Genomic DNA, 24,427 nt, shown 5'->3' on the forward strand with positions numbered 1-24,427 from the left:
TGACCACGTGGGCCGGGTCGGGGAAGGGGCAGCAAGAAGGCATGAGGCCGGGCTAAGGTCAGGGTCAGGAGGGGCCTCCTCGGGACCAGGCCGGGTCTGGCTGCATTCTGCACACGTGGGGTGAAGAGGGTGGAGCTGTGCCACCCCCAACATGGGCAGAGGTGGGCCTGGGCCATCCACTGTCGACACACACCCCTGAGGGTGCATTCGCGCTCACTGCAGGCTTTGAGTTTCGGGGAAAGTGGCCTACGAGTGAACTGTTGTGGGTTGGGTTGGGTTCCCCCAAAAGATGCAGAAGCCCTAACCTCCAGGGCCTAAGAAAATGACCTTATTGGAAATAGGGTCTTTGCAGATGTGATTAAGATGAGATGGGCCCTGAATTCGGACACAGACACAGGGGCGGGGCTCGGAGGCGGAGCCTGGGGTGACATGGTCACGAGCTCAGGGGTACCTGGATCCCCGAGATGCTGGGAGACTCAGGAGGGGGTCTGTAGCCTTAGGAGGGAGCATGGCCCTGCCCACACCTTGCTTTTGGACTTCTGTCCTCCAGGACTGGGATGGAAGCAATTCCTCTAGTTTTTAGCGACCTGGCATGTGCCCCTCTGTGACGCCAACAACCACACCCATGGAGGCCCAGGGGAGGACTGACCAGCCCGTGCTGTGGCGGGGGCCTTGAGCCAGGGAAGCCCCGAGGGGAGGCTGGGCACAGCTCCCAGGTGGGGCAGGGGTCTCACCGAGTGGAAGGGCGCGGGGTTGAGGACAGAGTGGCAGCGGGAGAAGGCTCCGGCCGGGTCAGTCAGCAGGGAGCACCAGTGCTGGGCGTAGTTCTCTGGGACAGGGAAGGCGAGCTAGCTGGCTACCACCTGCACCCCTCCTCCCCCGTGTCTGCCCACCCCAGCAGCCTCCGCTCCTGCACCCAGACTCCAGGAGGCCCACCACCCTGGGAGAGCTAAGCTGGAATAGGGGGCTGACCCATTGTGCCAACAGGGCAGCAGGGCACTCGCCGCAGAGACGGGCCCCAGGCCCTGATGCCTGCAGGCATGCACACCCGGGTATCGGGGTCCCCCAGCCCCATCCACCCCAGGGCCCAGTGAGACAGGAGGCTTCGGCTCCCAGGCCCGGTCCAGGTAAACGAGGGCCCCCAGGGGTGGGAGTACCGTTCTCGACGCTGAGGGAGCAGGGGTCCTCGAAGCTGTTCTTAACGTTGGGGCAGGCGGCCTGGGTCTTCCAGGTGTTGGCGAAGGCGGCAGCCGTGCCCTCCACCACGCCGCTGAGGGTCCGGAAGTCGTCGGCCTGGTTCTGGTTGAAGTTCCCGCACAGGCCTGGGGACCGGGGCCCAGGGGTGGGGCATTAGCGGGAGTCCAGCCTGGCCATCCGCTAACCCTGAGTCCCTCTAGAAACCATCACAGGGCAGACCACCCCAGGATTTTGGTTCCAGAGCCAGCTGCAGATAAGCCCTGGTAGGGTCAGCCCCTGTGCAAAGCCTGTCCTACTGAGGACAGCGTGGCTCGCTCTCCACCCCCTGCCCCCGGTCACCTCCCCGGGGCCGCAGCTCAGATGTGGGGTGCCCTGGGAGCAGCTCCCGCCCAATCCCTACTTCCTGCCAGCACATCCTGCTTGCTGCTGAGTCCGGGGACCAGACCCTCCAGCCCTGCAGCCGGCCTCACCGCATGTCTGTCCGTGGTAGGAGGGGTCCAGCCTGAGGAACACCTGCATGAGCGGCACCACCTGCACCTGCAGCTGCAGCCCGAGGCCCGTGTGCACCAGGACGAAGAAGGAGGAGGGCCTGAAGACAGTGATGTTGGCTGCGGGGATGGGCCGGAGTCAGGGTCTGGCCGGACCGAGCCCCCTTGCTCCTGAGACAGCCCGGGGGAAGGGGAGGGTGCCCTGGGGATGCACTGGGAGGAGACAGGTGTCTGGTGGGCCCTGGGAGGGGGCGGTGTTGGGAGTGACCAGTCCTGGTCCCCAGGAGGCTCCACACCAGGTCCCCACGGTGGCTGCGATCGGACCATAACCCACTTGCGGACAAGAAACCAACCATGGCATCTTCCAGAACTGCCCCAGGCCACAAAGGACTAACAAGGGACCCAGCCGGCTGTGTGCGGGCTCTGGGAGCAGGCCGGCTGGCTGCAGTGTGGCCCAGCCGTCCCGGGCCACGTACCTGCTGATATGGGCAGCTGGGTGTAGATGGAGTTTATGAACACCCCGCCGTTGGCCTGGATCTGGATGATCTAGGGAGAGGAAGCAGCCAGGTCGGTGGGGGAGGGGCCAGGGAGCACTCCCCGGGGGCCCACCCGGCAGAGGCAGAGCCGGGAGGGGAGCCGTGGCCTTGAATCTCCAGCTCCGTGGGACTCAGGGCCGGGGGCTGCGCCGGGGCCGTGGCGTTTAAGAAGGGAGCTGGAGTCTGCGTCCTCCAGGCCTCTGTCTGGCCAGCTTCCCTGTGTCCGCCCCCCCACCCCTGCTGGCGCCTCACCGTGTCCCCGCCGTTCACGCTGAGCGCCAGCGATTTGAGGCAGTTCTCGTTGTCCGTCAGGCCACATTTGCGCAGCTCGGCCAGCACGCTGAAGCCGTTGCCTGCACAGGTCTGACAGGGCAAAGCTCACAGTGCGTTAGGGGACAGTGCGGGCACACGTGGGGAGGCCTGTTCCCAGGGTTGCCCGTGTGGGTGCAGACGGATGGTGACCCTCGGTGGTCTGTGACACCTGCGGCCACCTCCAGGCAGCTTGTCTCCGGGCCTGGGAGCCCCTTGGCCCCGTGAGTGTGAGCACAGGGGCTTCCCTTTGGGAATGGGACCCCAGGAGGAGATCCAGGGGGCCTCACCCCCTCTGATGACCATCAAAGGACCCTGCACAGGGGCAGAGGGGGCCTGAAGAGTCCCCAGACAAGCCCGCAAACTCCACTGGGGCCGTACCTTGGACAGGACGTAGCTGCAGTCCCCATGCACGTCGTAGAGCCTCTCGTCATAGGTGGAGATGTGTGACCCACCCCGGACAGAGCAGGTGCCAGGGCACGGAAGGTCCTGGCACTGCCACAGCCCCCCGGAACAGGTGCTGGGAAGGGAGGCCGTGAGCAGAGGGGCGTGATGTGGAGAAGGCAGACCCCACCCCATGCACCCCACCCCCCGCCGGGGGCAGGGCGCCAGAAGGCCTACCAGGAGCTGCAGCTGGTGGTGAAGGAGGCACCCGGGGCATAGGTGTGGCCGCCGTGGCTGCAGGAGCACTGCTCCAGGGGCATGCAGCCCCCGTGGGTGACGTCATCCAGCACCGTGCCTGGGGACAGTGGGGGGTCGTAAGTGGGCCGGGTCGGGGGTTGGAACCTCAGTGACCAGGAGCAGCCAGGGGGTGGGGGCCAGTCCCCAAGGGCCAGGAGGACCTGCCTGGGGGGCAGAAGCAGCCGTCTACGCAGTGGTCCTCGCAGAGCTGGGAGCGCTGGGGGTTGGAGCAGGTGTCGGTGCAGGGCGAGCCACACTCGTGGTGCTGCGTGCTGAGGGGGCAGGTCTGGGCTGCAGGGGGAGGCAGCAATTGGGCCCCAGGAAGCCACCAGGTGCAGGGTGGACAGGCAGGCCATCTCTGCTCCCAACCTTCCACATGCCATCAGGGGTCCCCCAAAGCCACAGCTGGGCCCAGGGAGCCCCTTATCTTGGGAGGCTGGGCCCCGCCTGTCGGGCCCCCAGCTGTATTCTGGCAGGCAAGGGAGCCTGGGGCCCAATGCCTCCTGGACAGCCCCCCTGGGCCCACCTGGCTTCTGGGGTGAGCTCAGCTTGCTGCGCCCAGGCCGGGTCCTCCCTCTGGGCCTCCCAGGTCCCCCAGGCGTATTCCTTCTGTTCTCCTGTCCACCCTCCCAACTGACTCCCCTTGTCCCGGGTCCCCAGCCAGATGCCAGATTTCCTGCCCAGGGGTCTTGTCCCCCCCACCCCCATCCCCTGGGACCCCATGTGGGTGTGGGGCCTGGGGCTGGCCCTGGTCTGGGACCACTCACGGCAGAGGTCCGGGCCCCTCCAGTTCCGGGGCTGTCCCCCCGCGTGGGCACACTGGCGGGAGTACTCCGCAAAGGTGGCACAAGGGCACGTGGGGCAGCGACACAGGTCCTGGGTGCAGGCCACCACGTACACGGCGGGGTCCACCAGCGTGCTGCACTGCGCAAAGGCCCGGCCGAGCAGGGTGCGGTGGCAGACGCCCTCCTGGGGAGCACAGAGGTTTGGCACTGTCCACCCTCGGTGCATGTGGGGGGACCCCGGGCCCTACAGACTTTTCCAAGCCAGGGGACCCCCTTCCTCCCCTTGAGGTTCCTTTTATCCTTCCATCCATCTGTCCGTCCCACACATTTACCCACCGTCTGTCATCCCTCCATCCTCCCGTGCATCCCTTGCCCAGCCAGCCGGCCACCCTCCTATCCTTCCCCTCCACCACCGTGGACGTGCCACCCCGGGTGCAGGACTCTGCTTGGCTCTGGGGACTGAGCCGTGACTGTGCAGTCCACCTCCCCCACGCACTCGGCTCCAGGATGCACCTGTCCATGGCATGAGCACCGAGGAAGGGTGCCCCCCACCCCAGAGGCCAGTCAGAGAAGGGGGAGGCCCTCAGGCAGCCCACCGATGAACCCTTCCTCCTTCCCAGCACCCCACCCCCGCCCCCAACAAGCTGGGGGTGGGCTGCAGCTCCACATCCTGATTTAAGGCTCACAGATAGATTCTCAAAGTGGGGTCCTCCCAGCTCCCTTGTAGGGCTTCTTCGCCTGGGCTCCCAAGTGCCCCACGACGGGCAGGACTGTGCGTGTGCGGACACGTATTTGCCCACTCAGAGGGCACATGTGCTCAGAACATGTGTGCAGTCAGTGCAGGGGAGTCGGCGAGAGGGTGTGTCTCCAGAGTGGAGGCCTGTCCTCTGCCACCCAAGGGCTAGGAGACCCCCTCTCACCCGGACACCGCAGGACCCAGCCCGGGAAGCCTGGTCCACCCTCCTGGCTGTCCCCATGCCCTGCGGGGAGCAGGGGCCATGGGCTCACCCTGTCTGTGCAGTTGCTGGCTGGGGAAAGCGGGGGATCCTGGCACTGCTCTGTGGGCCCGTCCAGCTTCTGCAGATTCCCGAACTGCACAGGGGTCAGCCTGGCATCTGTGGGCAGGGGATGCTTGGTGTGGAGCGCATTGAGGGCCCCCTGCCTGGGGCACCCGAAACTTCTGGGGTATCACTGCCCTGAGTATTGCCCAGTGCCTGGGTGAGGCCACCCCAGGCTGCCCCCTCCAGGTCTCCTGGGGACCATCCAGCTCCCCCCCAGGTGGGACCCACAGGCTCGGCTTCCTGACTCCACCCCCCAACCCCCACGGGCACTCACTGTGGGAGTAGAACTCGTTGACAGCCGGGAGCCCGTTGAAGTCCCCGCACAGACCGCAGGTCTGGTTTGCGTACTTGGGGTCCAGCTCCAGCTGGGGGCAGAGGAGGGGCAGCTCCAGCCTCAGCCAGCCCGGCCGAGCCCACAGCCCCTGCTGCCCCTGCCCTGGGGACTGGGAGGCCCTCCCCGACAGGCCTGGAGGGGTGTGGGGGTGGGGCATCCTCACCAGGGCGCTGTCCTCTCTGTTCCACATGAAGGTCAGCACCAGCCGGACAGTGACCTTGACGTACACACTGCTCTGCTCCACCAGCAGGCCCGCGCGGCTGTAGGGCAGCTCCTCCCTGGGGTGGAAAGTTCCGGTCGTCCCACAGCCAGGTGTCCAGCAGGGTCCAGGGCCTTCCCCACGAGCCCTAGGCCCCGAGCCCACCCCGGAGTCCCGGCTGCTCCCCTGCCTGCGCCAGGCTCACCGTTGCCCATTGATGAGGACGGAGCCGTTGGAGGCCTCCAGCACCAGCCCCTGGGTCTTGAGGACGATGCGGGTGATGGTGGGCCTGGAGCCGGCCAGGCCGCGGCGGAGCTGGACGTTGAAGTCCTCGTAGGCGGCGCCGCAGTGCGCGGAGAAGACGTAGTTGCACAGGCCCGGGAAGCGGAAGACGTCCCCGTCGAAGGTCTTGTAGTGGAAGTCGCCCCAGGTGCTGCACACGCGCCCGTTGTGTGCGGGGTTCCGGGCTGCGGGGAGAGCGTGTGGGGTCCCGGCAGATGCCACCGGCCTCGCCCAGCCACCCGTGGGCAGCTGACCCCGCGTTGGGGTGGGAGCCACGAGGGCAGCTGCTCACCAGCCTCGCCGCCCTTAGCTGTCCTGATGCTCCCTGAGAGCCCTGCCCCTGCCCCAGCATCCGGGGCCAGCCCCCAGGAGAGCTGTGCACGGGGAGGGCTCCCAGCTGGGACCAAAGCCATTCAGCTGCCCACACTGTGCCAACTTTACCCCCCAGATCTGTGAGCCCCCACCCCGTCAGCAGTGGGCAGCGTCCACTCACAGCTCATGGTGGGCAAGACGGTGATGGGCGGGAGGACGGTCATGCTCCAAGCTGCAGAGTGAGGGTGGGTCACACTAGAGAAGCAGCCGGGCTGGGGAGCCCGTCCTCCTCACTGGCCGCCCTGGGGCGTCAGAGAGACGTAGGCCCCCCTGACCTAGCCCAGCGAGCCCAGGACTAGGGCTGCCCCTCCCGGCCCTCGCCGTCTGCCCCAGACACATCGTTGCCCGGGCTTTCCTGTCTGTGGGCTGCCCTGGGTGCGCACATGTGCGTGAGCCCGCGCCCCCTGCCGTCCCTTCTTGTGGGCAGGTGGGACCCAGAAGGGTCTCTGCCTGATGCGCCGCCGATGTGGAAGGGGGTCTGTCCCCCATCCCCCGTCCAGATCCCCGGCCCACTCGGGGCCCAGCCCCTTCCGCCTGCCGGGGGCGCCCCGCCGCCCGGAGCGTGGGCCACGTACCGATGTCCGCTCTCCGACTGAGCGCGGCAGCCTCTGTGCTTGCCCGGCCGGGCTCCACGCTGCCCTGGGTCTCTGCGGGGAAAGGGGACGGGAGTCCATGAGAGCCGGACATTCGCCATCGGTTCTGGGTAGGCTTCAGGGTGGCGGCCCCACGACACGCTACGGGGTAGAAAGTGAGGCCCTGCCGGGATGGGAGCCTCCACAGGGGCCACAGCTACCCAGTTTCCTTGCGCTGACCCCCAGCCTCCCCATCTACAAATTCAGGGCGGGGCCTCATCCTGCCGGGCCGGGGCAGTTGGCGCTGCCGGCTCCGGGCAGGAGAATGGAATCAGGAAAAGGCGTTGGCCCCGTTGACCCTGGCCACCCCAGAAGAGGGCTCGGCCCCATCCCGGGCCTCCTTTGGAGAAGGACAAAGACCGGCTTTGTTGGGGAGAAAGACACACGCAGTTGGGGAGGCTTCTGGGCATGACTTAGCAGAAACCCAAGACCAGAGCCAGATTTGAGTTAGAACCATCTGTCACGGTGGCAGGAGGCCTGGGGGCCCTGGCGTGGGGTGGCTGTCCCCGGGGGCCTGTGTGCCCACCACCTCCAGGCAGGGCCTCTTCCACCAGCCTGACGGGGGCCAAGCCCAGGCGCTCTCCCCCGGTGGCCAGACCCCCACGCCCCCTCACCGCCGTGGTGGGCAGCGGGGAGCCCTCCCAGGCCCCTCGGCCGAGCTCAGCCTGCAGCACCCCCTTCCCATGGCCCTGACCTCCTTCCTTTGGTCTGCCGGGAGTCTCCACACTCAGCCCAAGACGGAGCTTCCTGGGGAGCGGGAGGCGGGGCCCCGATGTCCCCATGTCCCTGGTGCAACCAGCTCAGCGAGGGGCACAGGGAGGCCACCGCGACAGCCTCTGCTTCCTGTTCGACTATCCCAGCGGGGACCTCAGACACGGAAACCACAGGGACTGGCCCGGCATTAATCTTTCCTTTCGAGGGCCCCGGGTGACTGCATTTCCCACAGGCACAGCCGCTCCCTGTGTCCACCCCTGACCCCAGACCTGCCGCCCCTCCCGCGTGAGCCTGGCCAGGGCCAGCCGCTGGCCACACCTCACGGTCAGAAACCAGAGGGTCTTGCAGGCAGTTGGCACCGCACGCCGCCTCCCCATCCAGGCCTGGTTCCGGCAAGAATTGGCTCCACTGGGGGCCCTCCTCAGGCGGGGTCACTCGCCCAGCGAGACCTGGTCTCCATCACTGGGCCAGAGAAATGCCCGGTACCGACTGTCCCTTCACACCGAGGCTGATAGCACAACCCTGCCTGACGTGGGGCCTCCTCTCAGACCGCCTTCGCCCACCCCTAGTGGGATTTGCCCCCCTGAGAGAAGCAGCTGGAGGACGATGGGGCTCACTGGTGGGACCCACTCTTGAGGCACGTGGTCTGAGGCCCGCATGGCCCAGAGAAGCCTGAAGAGCCGGGCCGTGGGGGCCGGCTGTGCAAACCAGCCAACAGGAACCTGATTAGCACAGCAGGCTGGGGGCCCGGCACCCCCGCTGGGAGCCACTATGGGGAGGTCCCCCCTACTCCCAGCCCTGCTCGGAGGGGCCCCAAGAAAGGCGGCCACTGATGGAGGGAGCCGTGGGCCAGTGTCCAGCTGCCCAGACCCCCGAACCTGGGCGAGGCACTGCGGGGAGCCCTCGAGGGCACAGAGCTCAGCGCTGGGACCGGGCGGGGCAGACTGCAGTGGCCAGGGCTCCAGGCCAGCCCTGCTGGGTGTCACCCAGGCAGCCCCTGAGGCCGTGTCTTTCATGTTGACAGTAAGTATGAGGACCAGTGGTGCTTCCCCTAGGTGCTAAGTGCCACGGAATGGCTGGGGAGGCGCCGAGGGCGGGGAGGTGGGCTCAGATGGGGCTGCCCTGCGGCCGGCTCACCTGTCAGCTGTTCCAACCCCAACCTGAGGTGGAATTTTGGAGTCTCCGTGGGGGCTGCACTGATGGCTGTCGCCCTCCCAGGGAGCAGAGAGACGCCCAGCCTCGGCCCGCTCACCCAGCCCCCACCCCAACACCCTGTCGCCGGTTCTCCCGGGGGGACCCAGCTTCTCTGGGTGCAGGCGGAGAGCCTGGGGGCCCCACTGGGGCACACGGGTGGCATCCTGCTGCCCACTCTCAGCAAGAGAGCTCCCCAGCCAGTGGCCTGTGGGGACCCCCCACTGCAGCGATGGAGCCAGCAGGGTCTTCGTCCTCACCTGTCTTCTGCACCAAGAGCAGGGCTGCGAGGACCCAGGACAGCGCCAGGCACCCGCTCAGGGCACTCATCCTGGGGGCTGGCACGGCGGCGGGCGGGTGGCCGGGAGGGAGTGGGCCCCAGTGCTCGCTCCCTGGGGGCCCTGGGGCTTATATAGCAGGAAGCCTTGGCCCCGAGCCCGGCTCCTGGGCCACGCAGGGCTCCGTCCTTTCCCCCAAGGCAGCCACGTGTGTTTGCTCTCGGGGAGGGGCCTCGGCAGGAAAGACGCCTGGAGGAGGAAGGATTTGTGGCTGTGGACCCCTGCCCCCACTCTCCCCCATCCCCCGCTCCTCCACAGCTCCTGAGAATCAGAGGGAGAGGGGCGGCCACCTAGTGCCAGGACGGTAGTGCCGGCAGCCCATCCTGGGTGGCAGAGCCCCTGCATGCGGCCACCTGGGCCGCCCTGGTCCTGTCTCACTCACTCAGTAGGGAGGTGGTCAGCACGACCCCATGCTCAGCCTGCAGGTCGAGCCCCTCCCCGGAACCTGGACGAGGCCTCAGCCATCGGGCAGCCTTGGGCGCTGGCCGGGGGCGCTCACTCCTGGTCCCTGGGGCTTCTGCTCAGCTAGGGGGTGGTCAGCCATGTGCGGAGGGCGGGGTGCCTGGGCTGCGTGGCTGTGGGGGTCCTGGGAGGAGGCTCCGTGCCCAGAGACCTTAGCCCTGCTGACCATTACCCCTGTGGGTCTCTGAGCTCCTCTCTGTCACCACATTCAGATTTGAAGGGAAACGGAGGCCCTGGGAATGGACACCCAGGCTGGCCCTTGTCCAACGCATGCCCTGGCCGAGGCAGGGCCAGAGACTCCCAGCAGGGCAGGTTTGACCCTCACCTGGCTCCCGAGGCTGGCTAGGTGACCTGAGGCCGGGGAGCACAGAGGAAGCCCCTGCCCCTCAGGGTCGCCCAGCCACCAGGGTCCTCGGTGGATGGCAGGCCGTGCGGGGGCTGATGTCTACATGGCGACATGCTCCTGAGGACCCCTGGCAGGGCTGATAGGGTCACCTGGGGGGGCCGGGGGGTCTCTCAACCCCAGTCCTGCCCTGAGCGGAAGCCACGAAGTCCCAGCTCCCCGGCTGGCGTGGGCTTGTTGCGGGGGTCACACGGTACCCTTCTCCCCGTCAGCGACTAGCTCAGCCTCGCCCCTGCGCCCTTCTGACTCACGCTCCAGACGTCTTATTCTCCGGCTCTGGCAACAGTGCTGGACACCCTTCCCCACGCCGGAGTGTGTCTGAGAGTGGCCCTTGGGACGGACCCCAGCTGGGAAGCACAGGAGCCCCTCGGGTGGTGGGCAGGACCCCTTCCCAGAGCACACAGCGGGGATCCCCCTGCATCTGTCTTTCCGAGGATTCATTCACGGAAGTGGAGTTGCTGGGGCAACGGGAAAACCATCCTCAAAGCTTTCACGGTTTCCCCTGGCGGTCGCCCCTCGGCTTGGCTGATGGCCCTCAGGCCATGCGTGTCTGGAGGCCCGGGATCTGCTGGTTCCCAGCCTCTTTAGTGCTGGGAGGGTGCACCCACCTGGGAGCCGGCCCCTGATTCCGCATCGAATCTCCCGCAGACGGGCCTTACGTCCACGGCCCTGCAAACCTGTGGGCCTCCCTCAGCCTGAACCCCAGGGCCCGGCCCCTGCTGCTTCCCAGAGGGCTCCGGCTCTCGGTGTTCGCCCCACTGGGCGCCCGGCCACGCCCAGGCACCTGCCCTGCTGGCCCATCCCTCAGCGCCCCGACTCAGCGAGCACCCCACCACCATCAGAGGGCCCCGCCAGCCACCCCCTCCCACCACTGCACATGTGAGCAGCCCTGGGCACCTGAGTTTGTAAGTTATTCGGGACTTCAAGTTTGCCATCTACCCCTCCGCGCCCCCACCCAGGAAGGAGAGCCCCATGTGGGCAGGGGCGTTGCCCAGTGTTCAGAGCTGGCACACAGTAGGCACTCAATCAATGCGCCGAACGAGTGAGATGGAGACCTGGCGAGGTCCGGATCCTGTGCGGCCCCTCCCCGTGAGCACTGTCCTGTGGGCAGACGGGCGGAGGGCCCCGGGGCACAGCTATTGGGACATCCCGGATGCGGCTCCGGGCCCTGTTTGTTCAGCCAGCTTACCGCTTCACACTTGATGGAGCTGAGGACAGACGGAGATAAAGGGAGGGAAGGGGAGCGGGCTGCCGGGAAGGAGCCGCCTCCTGGAGCTCCGGAGGGCTCCGCCAGGGACCGTGCCAGGAGCCTGTTGCGCCCTGGGCCCGCCCCTGTCCTCACTCAGCCCACAGACCCAGGGGCCGCGCGGAGCACAGAGGCGGACTGTCCCCTCCCCTCCAGGGCTTGCTGGGTGCGCAGGGGTCTTCAGCAACCCCGCACCCCCTTCTGAGCCCACCCCTCCCTGCATCCCTGCATCCCAGCGGTGCCAGGGGCGCAGAGGCGAGCGCGGGGCTCCCAGGATGCACTGAGACACAGGCCTTAACTGAGTGTGGCCGGTCTGCCCAGTTTCACCTCGGGCACCGTGGAGGGTGCAGGAGGATTGGGGCGCGGCCCTGGGGGGCACAGGCGTGGCTGGCGCTAGGTCAGCCCAGAGCCCGCCCGGACTGTCCTGAGGATGGGGCTTTCACACTTGCTGCCTCCTACCCCCCAGATGGCTGTGTGACCACAACCACGGGGATCCTGGCAGCCCTGGTCTACACTCCAGGGGCTCGTGCTCCCCGTAGCTAAGGGGCCCAGTGGTGTGACTGACAGGCTGAAGCCTGGCAGTGCAGGCTGGGTGACCCCGGTGGGGAGGGTGGCCCGGGCAGGGAAGCACCCCGGGTGACATGTGGGTGACAGGCCACGATCCTGGGCTTTGGGATGGCAGGGCCTCATTCCTGTTCCCAACACACTCAGGGTGTTTCCAGTGTGACGCAGGGGCCCAGCCTGGTCCAGAAGAAACAGGATGAGGACGCATTGGGCCATCATGGCCCGCAGGCCCCCAGCTTGTCCATCGACAGACATTCCTAAGCTCCTCCACCCCATGCTGGGCATTTGGGATGCACAGAAGTACCCTTGACAGCCCTGCTGGAGGGGGCAAGTCACCCGGAGCAGGCGTGAGACTCTGGGGTGGGGGCTGGGCCCTGGAGCCACCTCCACTGTGAGAAGGGCCATGCCCATTCCTCCCACCCTGCCCCCCAGACAGCAAGCATGTAGACAGCCTCCCACAGGACACGCCCTGCCCCAGGTGGAGACCATGAGCCCCCCAACCTCTTCTACCTTTTCCTGGTCTTCACACAGATCCCTTTCCCCGTCCACATCCTCTGTCCCTGCCTTCTTCCTTCCTTCCTTCTAGCGAATTCTGAGCCCCAGGGTGGGACTGTCCTGGGCCCTGCGGATGCAACTTGGATAAGGAGAGCAAACGTCCTGCCCCATGGAGCTCACAACACACAGAGCCATTTGGGGCCGCAAGAGGAGCTTTGGAGGGACCAATAGCGCTGTGTGGGGCGGGGGTCCACCGTCCGTCCGGATCACCTTTAATCTTTCCAAAAAGAGGCTGTCCATTAGAAACTCCTCGGGCCCTGTTGCCCGCCCTCTCCTCTGTGTCTCGGGATCTGACGGCCCCGCAGACTATTCGAGCGGAACCATGCAGCGCGTACTCCTCGGGTCTGGTTTATCTGCTCAGCCTCATGGCTGTCAGGTTGGCCGTGGCGGCAGGGGCCGGTTGCCCCCCCTTTCATAGGCTCAGGAGTATCTCACCGTGTGAGTATACCAGATCTTGTTTCCCGTACCTCTCTTGTTGGACACGGGGTTGTTTCCAGCCGTTGGCTGCTGTGAACACGGGTGTGTGAGTATCTGCCTGAGTCCCTGCTTGCAGTTTCTTTGGGGACGGACCCAGGAGTAGACTTGGTGAAGCATGTCATAATTCTGCGCTTAACTTTCTAGGGAATTGCCAAACGAGTTTTCGCAATAGGGGCCATTGGCATTCGCACCAGTAGTGCACAACGGGCAGGCTCTGGTGAGGGAGCCTCTCTCCTGGGGTGTAGCCTGCCGACTTCCTGCAAAACCGACAAGGGGTCAGGGGGCTCTGTGGGGGCTCTTTCCCGATGGCACTGACCCCATCCGTGTGGGCTCCACCCTCATGACTCTGTCACCTCCCACAGTCCCCACCTGCTGACGTCATCACCTCTTGGGGTGAGGACTTCAACATATGGGTTTGGGGAGGCCATACTCAGACCGCAGGAAGCTCCAACAGTTTTCTCATGAAGTTGTTAGAGTTTTTCTACACGTAAGATCGTGTCATCTGTGACATCCTTTCCAATCCAGGCCACAGTCCCTTGTATTTCTTTCTCTTGCCTGATTGTTCAGCCTGAATTTCCAGCGCTCCGCTGAATAAGAGCGGTGAGAGTGGGCGTCGTCTTGTCCCCGATCTTAGAGGAAAAGCTCTCATCTTTCACCGCCGAGAATGACATCAGGGGTGGGCTTGGTGTATGTCACCTTTACTATGACATAATTTTCCTCCAATCCTGGTTGGTTGAGTGTTTTTATCATGAGAGGATGTCGAATTCCGGCAGATTCCGTTTCTGCATCCATTGAGATGCCCGTGTGCCCCGCCCCCGCCCCGTTCTATTAATGGGCTGACTGGTGGATTCCTGTGCTCCGGGAGCATATAGCCCTCGGTCGTGGCGTATAATTTTCTCATGTGCTTCTGCACTGGTTTTCTGGTATTTTGTTGAGGATTTCGTGGCGGTTACGGGGCCATGTGTGTCGTTCGTGTTGGGGGAGCACTGGCCTCCCAGAGCCAGGCGGAAGCGGTTCGGTCCTCCGCGGTGTTTTGGAGAAGTTTGGGAAGTATCGGTGCTGGTTCTTCTCCAAGCACCGGTAGACCTCACCCGTGAACCCTTCCCGTCCCGAGATTTTCTTCGCGGGGGGGCCGTGATTGCCGACCGCCCTCCGCACCAGCGACAGGTCTGTCCGGTCCGTCGATCTTGTGAGTGGGTTTGTTGATTGTGTGTTTCTGAGAATCCATCCGTGTCTCCCAGTTCAGCGAGTCTGAAAAAACTGTCGGCAGGACTCCCTAAGATCACGTTACTTCTGTCAGGTCCGTGGGAACAACCCTTCGGTTTCGACGTCGGCGCTGAGCCTTCTTCCCTCTTGTCGGCGCGGCTCGTTGCTTCTGTCGGTCTTTGCGGAGAAACAGCTGTTGGATTTGCTGGTTCTCTCTGCAGCTTTCTGTCCTGTCTCCTTTGTCCCTGCTCTGACTGCCACGAGCGGCTTCCTCCCCGAGCTCCGGGTGCAGTTCTGCTTCTCTTGCTGCCGCCTGGGGAGACCCGTCCTCACGTCGGTGCTCACGGCTGCGCATCGCCCCTCCGCACGCCCCGTGCTGAGCCTCCCAGGTTTTGGCGTGTTCACCGTTTTCACTGATCTTTAAGTATTTCTTAATCTCTTCTTCACCTGTTGTTGGTTAAGACTGTGCTGTTTAGGGGCACCTGGGGGCTCAGTCGGTTGAGCGTCTGCCTTCGGCTCAGGTCACGATCGGGGTCCTGGGATCGAGCCCCACATCGGGCTCTCTGCTCGGTGGGGAGGCTGCTTCTCCCTCTCCCGCTGCTCGTGCTTTATCTCTCACTCGCTCTCTCTCTCAAATAAATAAAATCTTTAAAAAAAATACTGTGTCGTTCAATTTTCACATACCTGTGAATTTCACAATTTTTCTTCTTTTTTTAAAGATTTACTTACTTATTTTAGAGATCGGGAGCAGGGGGAGGGGCAGAGGGAGAAAGAGAATCTCAAACAGACTCCCTGCTGACGTGGAGCCCCGACGGGGGCTCGATCCCAGGACCCAGAGGTCGTGACCCCAGCCGGAACCGAGAGTCGGACGCTCCGCTGAGGGCGCCAGCCGGGCACCCCCTCGCTTTTCCTTCTCCTGATGGTTGTGGTCAGGAAGAATGCTTCCTGTGATTTGAATGTTTAGGATGTAGTGCACCTGCCTCGGAGCGTGGCACCTAGTTTATCTCGGAGAATATTCCACGTGCACTTGAGGACCTCGCACGGTCTGTAGGTGTGACGGGTCTGTGGCGCGTCCTCCGTCTCCTTGTCCGCCTTCTGTCTGGTCGTCCCGCCCATCGCTGACACGTGGGACGGGGCCTCCCCGCTCCGTGCTGTCCTGTGGCCGCGTGTGTGCGGGTGGGGCCCGTGTGTTTATCGCAGCGGTGTTTCTTGCGGCATTGGCTCTGGATCAATACGTGATATCCTTCTCCGTCTCTCCTTACCCGTTGGAACTGAAGGTCTACTTTACGTGGCGTTGATGTGGTCACCCTGCCTCGCTTTTGGTTACTATTGGCGTGGAATACATTTTTCTAAGCTTTCGCTTTCGGCCCGTCTGTAACCTTAGTTCTCACGCGAGGGTCTCACAGACGGCGTGCAGCTGGATCCTGTTTTAAAATCAGTCCCACCAATCTCTGTACATTTGCGGTAATGACTGATAAGGACGGACTGGCCTCCGCGGGATTACTGTCTGTCTGCCGTGCGTCGTCTGGGGTTTTTGCTCTCCGCCCCCTCCGCCCCCTCCGCCCCCTCTGCCCCCACCTTCGTGTGTGCTTGGTTGGCTCTGTAATGATGGATTTTTATTCCCTTCTCACTTCCTTTGGTGTCCGCTGGCTGTGGGGTCACCAAACACCCCGGACTCACACGGTCTGCTCGGGCTTGGTGCGGCTGAGCTCCTGCTGTTCGTGCCCCTGTGTGGCCCCACCCTCCTTGTGCTGTTGTGACAAATTACACCTGCTACAGGGGGGGAGGGGCTGCCCCAAAACACAGATTCCTGGTTGGTTTTGTGCATCTGTGTTTTAGATTCCATAGACAGAGGCGCCTGGGGGGCTCAGTCGTGAAGCGTCTGCCTTCGGCTCAGGCCGTGATCCCAGGGTCCTGGGATCGAGCCCCGCGTCGGGCTCCCTGCTTGGCAGGAAGCCTGCTTCTCCCTCTCCCGCTCCCCCTGCCTGTGTTCCCTTTCTCACTGGCTGTCTCTATCTCTGTCAAATGAATAAATAAAATCTTTAAAAAAATAAAAAGGAAAATAAACCCACACGACATTAAGAGTGGAGGACAAACAGCACCGCGGGAACGTTGAACTCCACACGTGTGCAGACCTTTCCTTCCACACACAGCTTTTGCTGACCGTCCGGTGTCCTCCCTTTCAGCACCCTGCGAAGGAGGGCTTGTCGTACAGCACCCCCCCAGCGTTTGTTTACCTGGAAACGTCCTAATCGCTCCCTTGTTTTTGAAGGACAGCTGGGCCAGACAGCAAATCCATGGCTGACCACGGCTGCTTTCAGGACGTCAGACTCTATCGCCTACGGCCTCTGTCTTCCGAGATCTCCGCGACCACGTCAGCTAACGGTGTCGCTGGGGACAGCTTGCAGGTGGCGAGCGGCCTTCAGGATCCCGCGCTGTCTGCCAGCAGCCCGATGATACTGTGTCGGCGTCGATCTCTCGGAGTTTATCCTACTTGGAGTTGTTTTTTTTTTTTAAGATTTTATTTATTTATTCAACAGGATAGAGACAGCCAGCGAGAGAGGGAACACAAGCAGGGGGAGTGGGAGAGGAAGAAGCAGGCTCCCAGCGGAGGAGCCTGACGTGGGGCTCGATCCCATAACGCCGGGATCACGCCCTGAGCCGAAGGCAGACGCCCAACCGCTGTGCCACCCAGGCGCCCCTACTTGGGGTTTGTTGACCTCCTGCACGTTTTTGCTTTGATTTCTTCACACAACGCCTCCGCCCCTTTCTCCTCTCTTCTGGGACCCTGGTCATGCGTGTCTCGCCCGCTCGGCAGCATCCTGCTTGCTCGCTTTCCCTCGCTCCTTTCTTCAAGCAGAGTCCCCACTTCGGTCATGGTGCGTTTCTGCTAGAATTCCTGTTTGGTTTGTTCGTCCTCGTTCTCATCTGTTTGTTGAGACGCGCGCGCATCCATGTCCTGACGGCCTTTGGTCCCGTCCAGCCTTCGCTCTGGCCCTCAGGACACACGTTACACAGTCGTTGCAAAGTCCTAGTCTCGCAATTCTGACACCTGCACTTCCTCAGGGATGATGGCTCTCATTTTAGTTTGTTCCTTTTAATAACCATGCTTTCTTGTTTCTTTGTGAGCCTTGTGATTTTTGTTGAAAATTGGGGATTTGACTATTATAATATGGTAGCTCTGGAAGTTAGACTCTCCTCCTTGTCTGGTGTTTGCTGGGTTTTTTCTTTTCTTTTCCTCCTTCCTTTCGTTGTTGTCAAAGGCTGAAGTGTCCCTTTGTTTTGATACTTCTCCAAACGGTGTTGACAAGGACTCTTCCTTGCCTGGTATGGTCGCTGACGTCTCTGCTCCTTTAGCTCGTGTCCAGCTAACGCTTGGGCAGAGTTTCCTCGACTCCCCAGAGCTCCCCTGTCTTGCGGCCTGGCTCTGTGCTGGGACGGTCCTCCAGCACTCGGGCAGGCTTGCTCTGAGCCTGGGGATCTTGCCTGAGCATGGTCATGGCTTTCCCAATCCCCGTGGGCACATACCTGCTTTCAGAAGTCGTCATTTTCCAAAAAGCCCTACCTCAACCTGTGCAGACCGAAGGGGGCTACTGTGTGTCTCCCCCCGTGATTGCTTGCTCTAGGGGTCTGGGGGTCTGTAGTCACCTAGCAGCTTGTGCGAGCAGAGCCTGCTGCTTCGGCCACCTGAGTTCCAAGGTGAGCAAAACAGAAGCGAGCACCTCATGTCAACCCTCCAGGGACCCACCAGACGACTGAGAACAGATGGACGCAGCAATCCGCAGACATGACTTCCTCTGCTCCTCCTGGTTTTGGGGGAGGAATGGGAACTGGGCTGCTAATCCGAGGACAAAGCCGCCACTGCCCCGGGGCTGTGGGGCAAGGATGAGAAAAAACCGCCGCACGAATTTCCACCCATTGTGAAGACGGCCTTTTCTTGACCGAACTCTAGCTTGGTTCCTGTGGACCTTTGCCTGTGCAGAGAGCGCCCGCCACGTTGGCTCAGACACTCATCCTTGCTTTTTTCAGTGTTTCTGTGGGGAACAAACACTTAAGAGCTTCCCACCCCACTAATTTCCTGATTGGTTTATATTTTTAAAAAGATTTGTACTAAAAATAGAAGTTCATGAGCCTGTACGGATATAAATGAATAAATGAAAAATAAATAAATGGGGGAGAAGAGGGAGCTCTTCCTGCAGCAGGTGCCAACCAGGGAGAGCGGAAGTGACCAGAAAGGCGTCAGTCGTGGTGACGGCCGGAGGGGTGAGGCACCTGCGGGGCCCCCAGACATCTCCACAGACCCTCCTCGGTTCCGAGGGGCAGATGGTTGGTTTCCAGTGGAGAGACCTGGCAGACACGCCCTGAGTGACGCAGGGGGACATCCACCCGGCAATGGGTCCAGCTGCCGTCCGGTGCCTCCAGTGCGATGTATGGAGAGGCACACGTTCGCTCTGTTAGTTTTCCAGCCTAAGGTGAGGAAGCTGCACACAGACCCAGACTTGGGGGCGCTGCCCAACCTAGGCAGCCTGCACCCCTTGAAAAGGTCATGGTCAAGGAACACAGCGGAAGGCTGAGCACAGATCCCAGACTAAAGGAGAAGAGGGAGGGCGCTCATGGGACATGGGGTCCTGGATCAAATCCCGGCTGCGAGAATGTGGGGTCATGACAACCACCGTCGTATCAGGACGACCGAGGACCGTGGTTTAGAGGGCGCTGCGTGTCACGGCTTCTCCGCTGAGCGTGACCCCTGCCCTGTTTCTAGGGGACACACACCCACCTATGTCGGGGCGAAGGGGCATGCCTCTCAAACCCACGTGGCTCGGAAAAAAACACGTGGATACAGAGGGCGGGCAGGTGCACGTACACACACGAGAGCAAACATCCGTGTATGAGGATAAAGGGCAGACAGGAGCTCTTTTTACTATCTCTGCAATTTACCCATAAACTCGAAACCGCATCAAAATAAAAGCTTCTCCAGAAAGCTCCATTCCGACTGCCAGCACGCAGCGGAGGGGAGAGGACAAGGCCCAGAGTGGAGGAGGAAGCGGGGGAGGGCAGAGCCAACCCAAGCAGGCAGCAGATGTGCCCACGAGGGGATCCTGCACTTCCAGGGCCCGCCCTGGGGCAGGTCCAAAGCAGGGCCCGCAGGTGCCTCCTTCTCTTCCCCACCGCCCCTCCCCCTCCTCCTTCCCGCCAGCCCTGCTCAATCTCCAGGACAAGCAGCCGCCCATGCAGGGTCTTGGGAAGCCTCGGAGCCTGGCTGGGGGGGGCAGGCACAGGCCAGCACAGGCAGGGCCAGTGTGGACCGAAGAGAAGGTCGGAGGCAAGCCGCTGAGCCTGGTTTGCTCAGGATTAACCCAGTAGAGGGAGCGCAAACAGCAGGAGGGGCAGCGTCCGGTGGAAGGCAGAGATTACCAAGTGTCCACCAGCAAACAGACCCTCCCTTCCCTCCAGGAACCCCAGTGTTGACTCAGCACCCGCAAGGTTGGCAGAGGGGCCCAGAGGCAGCCCACACAGCCTGGGGCCACTTCCCCCGCTACGTGCGGGGAGAGACGTCAATGCCGGTGGCTGGGGTACCGCCCGCTGACTCCCCCCACCAGCCCAGGGCCCCAGCAGTGACCAGTGACCTGGAGAAGGGACTGGGGGACACGCCCGCATCCAGCACGCCAGCCTTGTCCTGGCTCAGGCCCCACAGCTGGGGAGGCCGAGCAGCAGAGCACCGTCCCTCTGTGAGGCCCCATCCTCTTGGCAGACGCAGGGCCCGGCACGGTCTCCCGTAGCCCCCGGCTTCGCCTTCTTACGTTTTCTTGGGGAGGCTGTCAGGGGTCCTCTCAGGCCTGTCAGGGCCCCTGCTGCGTCCCGGTGTCGGGGCTGTGGCCAACGCGCTCGGTAAGTGGGTGTGGAGTGCGCGGAGCTAACACGCTAGGGGTGAAGGTGTCCACGCTGCTCATGTGGGGAGAGAATGCATCCCCAGCTCGGGTCATGAAACCACAGGCTGGGGCTAGAGCTGCACCCGGGTCAGTGGTCAGAGAACTTAACTCTGACCTGTTAGCCAGCTCACGGGTCTGGGGGTGCACAGCAGGGTCTGGGCAGTCAGGAGAGGCCCCGGGGGCACGCACGGCGAGCCGGGCTTGCGTGTGTGGGTGTGAGGGTGAGGGTCAGGCCCCTCTGCCCGGCGACAGCCTCTCTGGAGGAGGGGCTCTACTGTCCCAGGGCTCGGTGCCCCCCCGTGTGCACACCCGCACATCCCGCCAGGCCTGTGTGTGGGACACGCACACCCGCATGCCGACGGAGAAGCAGCTCGCTCCTCCAGAAACAGACTCAGCTTCCCCGATGCCCACAGTTGGAGGTGTGGACGCCGGCCCGGGGACAGCCGTCGTGATGACCGTGAGCGGGGAGGTGGCGCCCCCGTGAGAGCTCAGTGGGCTTCATGAGCCGGGCAAGTTCCCGCTACGGTGGATGAGGTGCCGGGCAGGTCCTGACCCTCCGTGGGGTGCGGCCCCTGCCAGGGCTGCTCTCTGCAGGTCTCGGCTTCTTGTTGGTTTGCACAAAGCACTGAGGTCCTCTCGGGGACCGTGGAAGCCTGGGAGCCGTCGGTTGAGGACAGAGCAAGGCCTCAGGACGACAGGACACTTGTCCGGGCTGGGGCTATTGGGGAATTCGCCCCCCAAACCCCCCACTGAGGAGCCCCAGGCCCCGGCTTCCTGCTGAGATCAAGTTAGCCAGCCTCCTCGGGCCAGGCCAATGGCCGTGGGGGTGGAGCGCAGGAAGGAGCCCCCACACCCCTGGGCTCTACTTGGGACCCACCAAAATGCAAGGCAGGGCTACTGCCTGGGGACAGGCTGCCACGGGGCTCCTGGCTCTGTGCTCCGCTGGGGTACTCCTGGGGAGGAGGAACGGCTGGGGCCAAGGTGGGCAGTTTCTGGATCCCCCCTGCTCAGACGGAGCCCCTGAAGTGGGCTGTATCTGCCTACTGGCTGGGTCCCCCCTCCCCCCACACCCCAAGAGCACCTGACCTGCTCTGTCACTGCATGGGGGATGGGCGGCGGTGCTCGCTCAGGGACAAGGTGGCCCCGAGCTTGACAGGGGCACCCATGGAGTGGGAAGTGGGGCACACGTCCCCTGAGCCCCACTGGGGGGCTGCCCAAGCTGTTTCCTTGGAGGAGCGGTGGGTCCTCGTCGGGCTGCACCAGCTCTGACCCGTCTTGGGCACCCTTCCTGGACCCCCCATGGCAGCCCCACCAGGCATCACCTGCTCAGGCCCTTGAGACCCCGGGGTGGGCACTGGGCAGGCCAGGGTGCTGGGCCCAGAGCAAGGCTCTTAGGGACCCAGGTCATCAATGTGTTTTCCCAAGCTGTTGGGCACTGCTGGTATTTTCAGTCTTGTCCAAGGGATCTCTCCCCACGTCCACCTCTTCCCCTCCAGGGTCCTCAGTCTCTGGGGTACAGCGAGGAGGCCCAGCGTCCCCCCCCCCTCCCCACCATCACCTCCAGCGTGGCCCTGGCAGCGTGGCCCTGTGGAGCTCCTGCCTCCCAGCCCCCCTCCCGCTGTCCATTGGCTGGCCTATCGCCTTTTCCCCTGACCCCTCCTCACTCCCCACCTGCCCTGAGCCCAGCCCCCCAACTGGTCTCCCACTCCTTCCATCACCCCCTCTGTCCATCCTCAACCACCCGCGGGGGTCTGAAGGACAAGACGGGGCTGGACCACCTCTTCCCGGACCCCCCACGGCCCCCTCACTCAGGCCCCCAAGACTACAGCCTGGTCCTCGCTGACCTTTGTGCCCCATTCGACCACCTGGCCACCTTAGTCCTGGCCACCTCGGACACGCCCACAGCCTGCACAGCCTAGGACCCCCTGCCCCCACCCGCAGGCCCAGAATCCCCCCAGCTCAACCTCTTGCCCTCTTCTGCCTATTCCCCTGCGGCCTTCTTCCGAGGAATCTGTGTGCTCTGCCTGCCCACCATTGCCCCGCTCAGCGGGGCCCGGGTGCAGGAGGCTCCCCCTCAGGGCCCCGGCCCCCCGGCCAGTGGGGGGCTGCCGTGTCCAGCATGCTCCCTGGCTCTGACCTCCCTGCGCTCCGTCACGGTGGACCGGACGTTTGAGGGCCTCTGATGCAATGCATTTGCCAACTTCCTCCCAGACCTCACCGCGGCGGCTCCGCCTGGGGCCACGCAGGGCAGCCGAGTCGGGCTCACACTCCCCTCCGCTCCCTCTTCCGGTCCTGCTCCGTGTCCCACCTGTCTCCTGTCCAGGGCGCGGCCGTCCCCGCAGGACAGTTGTTCACAGCGCGGTTCTGACGCTGCAGACGTTTCCAGAGGGGCGGAGGTTCACGGGTCTGGCTGCCACGCCGGCTGTCCCTGGTTCTGCTTCTGCTGACTCCACGGGGGTTTGTCTGGGAAGTGGACACTTCGCCTGCTGCCTCCTATCCGTGTGTGTCACTGGGACGAGGGGCGCCCAGGTCTTGCACAGGGGCTGGCCCGCCGCCGGCAAGCCGTGGCCCTCAATACCTTGCTCACCTGGAAGGGGGCACCCCGAGGGCAGCACCCGTGTGGCCCCCCGCTGCCCTCCTGCCTCAGCCCCAAGCCCAGAAGTCCTCACTCTGTCCCCAAAATCATCCTTCTTTGGTCTCTGCTCCCAAAGTTTAGCTGGCCGCCCCAGAGGCCTCTGTGTCCAGCACCCAAGCCCCCTGGGCTCTCTGCGAAGCCAACCCGGCACCCAGGGCCCAGGTCTGTGGCCAAAGGGGCAGAGTTGCAGCCCCCACGCTCCCAGGATCCGGGCCTCGGGGCTCTGGCTCTGGAGGCAGCTATAAGCTGCCCACATGGCCGTAGGCTCCCTGGCATCCCATGGCCATCTCTGGGAGCACCTGGCATCCCTTTCTCCGGGCAGAAGCTCCCCCCCACCTGGACTCTCCAAGCGTGAAGGTGGGACCCCCCCTTCCCTGTCAGAGCCACGAGCTTCTCACCCGGCCCTCAAGGGCTCTGCAGGCCAGACCGACAGGCTGCAGGAGCTGGGTCTCAAGCTGCCCGAGACAGCCCAGGCCCACTGGGGCCACTTCTGGTCACTTATCTCCACCCCAGAGATGACAACTCATCCCCCACACTGTCCTGGAGTCCAAGAGAGGTGGTGGCCCCAGGCTGACGCCTTGGTGGCCACGCCCAGCTTGTAGCTTTTTCCAGAAACAACTTGCATAATCCGGCCGGGGGCTGCGCGCTGGAGCTGGCAGGCAGGGACCCGCTCTTGCTCTCCGGTTACTTCCTGCCGCCAGCCCCAGATCCAGGCAGAGGGCCGTGCTGTCCCCGGGGGGTGGGGGATTAGTCACTGCACCCTGTGCCCCAAGGAAGAGGCGGCTCCCTCTGACACCCGATCCACTCAGGGGGGTCAGCGGCACTGACGTGGGTGCCGCCCACAGCCATGGGGTCAGCTGGTCAGTGGAACAGCAGCGCCCAAACCAGAGGCCCAGGGACGTGCTGCTCCCAAGGAGGGTGTCCTGTGCAGCTAGCGGCCTGTTCCCCGCCCCCGCGTGGCCGTCCACCTCACACTCAGGCCGTGTTCTTGAGCCCAAGGGGTCACGGGGTCCTGGCCAAGGGAACCCCTCCACCACTGGCTGGTCACTGATAGGAGGGGTCCAGCTCTGAGGTCGGTCCCCCTTGCCGTGTGGCTGCAGCCACAGCTGGGCGGGCAGGCCTGGGGACTGGACCCACCCAGGTGGGTGCGCTACGGAAACTGTAAAGGGTGGTCCCCCCCCCCCCCCCGCCCCTGGGGCTTCCCTGGCCAGGTCTTTGGAGCAAGGCGACCCCTGTCCACACTCCCGGGGCTGTTGCAGGGCTCGGTCCAGCCTGAGGCCAGCGTGTTGCGGGGGGTGGGGGGGGCGGTGGTCTGGGGGCTCCCCTGGGACCTCCAAGGAAGGAGTTGAGGAACGTGGAGGTTCTCAGGGCAGAGCTGGGGTCACAGGGAGGATGAGGGGAGGGGCAAGGATTTGGTCTGCGGTGGGCCTTTGCACACATGAGTGCACACAGACGCACACACCTCCACACTCGTGCACGCACACCGAACCCAGCGTCTGTGTGATGAGGGGTCTGACGCTTTGTGGGAGAGAAGACGGAGCCCTCTTCTAGAACGCTTCACCCCGCAAGGCCTGCTGGTGTCCGATGTGGCCAGCTGGGTGGATAGGCAGGGCCATACAGGACTCCCTCCCTCCCTCCCTCTATTCTGTGAACGGATAGGTGCTGTCCCCCAGCAGCCGAAGGCAGCAGGCACCCCTACGCGGACCTCCCTGGCCTGCCCAGTCCTGGGTGCCGGCCGAGGACATGGTGTGAGCCCTCTGGCACCCAGTCTGTCCCCACCCCATTCCTGGGTTTCACGGATAAGCTGAAAAACCACACAGAGTCCACACA

At 63.8% G+C, this 24,427-nt stretch overlaps 1 protein-coding gene across 1 annotated transcript in view; it reads right to left on the bottom strand.

Moving 5' to 3' along the window:
• The window catches only part of MUC5B (mucin 5B, oligomeric mucus/gel-forming), a 34,839-nt gene extending 25,728 nt beyond the window's left edge, over positions 1-9,111 (bottom strand). The window contains exons 1-16 of the mRNA XM_087855218.1: positions 9,042-9,111; positions 6,820-6,891; positions 6,366-6,416; positions 5,796-6,057; positions 5,555-5,669; positions 5,332-5,422; positions 5,005-5,111; positions 3,979-4,180; positions 3,377-3,502; positions 3,152-3,269; positions 2,912-3,050; positions 2,474-2,584; positions 2,162-2,231; positions 1,668-1,805; positions 1,158-1,322; positions 735-829 (exon numbers count right to left, since the gene is read on the bottom strand). Coding sequence (XP_087711344.1) covers positions 735-829; positions 1,158-1,322; positions 1,668-1,805; positions 2,162-2,231; positions 2,474-2,584; positions 2,912-3,050; positions 3,152-3,269; positions 3,377-3,502; positions 3,979-4,180; positions 5,005-5,111; positions 5,332-5,422; positions 5,555-5,669; positions 5,796-6,057; positions 6,366-6,416; positions 6,820-6,891; positions 9,042-9,111 — 1,932 coding nt within the window. The remainder of the gene's footprint in view (positions 1-734; positions 830-1,157; positions 1,323-1,667; positions 1,806-2,161; positions 2,232-2,473; positions 2,585-2,911; positions 3,051-3,151; positions 3,270-3,376; positions 3,503-3,978; positions 4,181-5,004; positions 5,112-5,331; positions 5,423-5,554; positions 5,670-5,795; positions 6,058-6,365; positions 6,417-6,819; positions 6,892-9,041) is intronic.
• Positions 9,112-24,427: the final 15,316 nt, after the last annotated feature.

Source organism: Ursus americanus, chromosome 24, assembly GCF_024610735.1.
Source record: "Ursus americanus isolate L20-20 chromosome 24, mUrsAme1.1.p, whole genome shotgun sequence".
In the NCBI taxonomy this organism is placed as follows: domain Eukaryota; kingdom Metazoa; phylum Chordata; class Mammalia; order Carnivora; family Ursidae; genus Ursus; species Ursus americanus.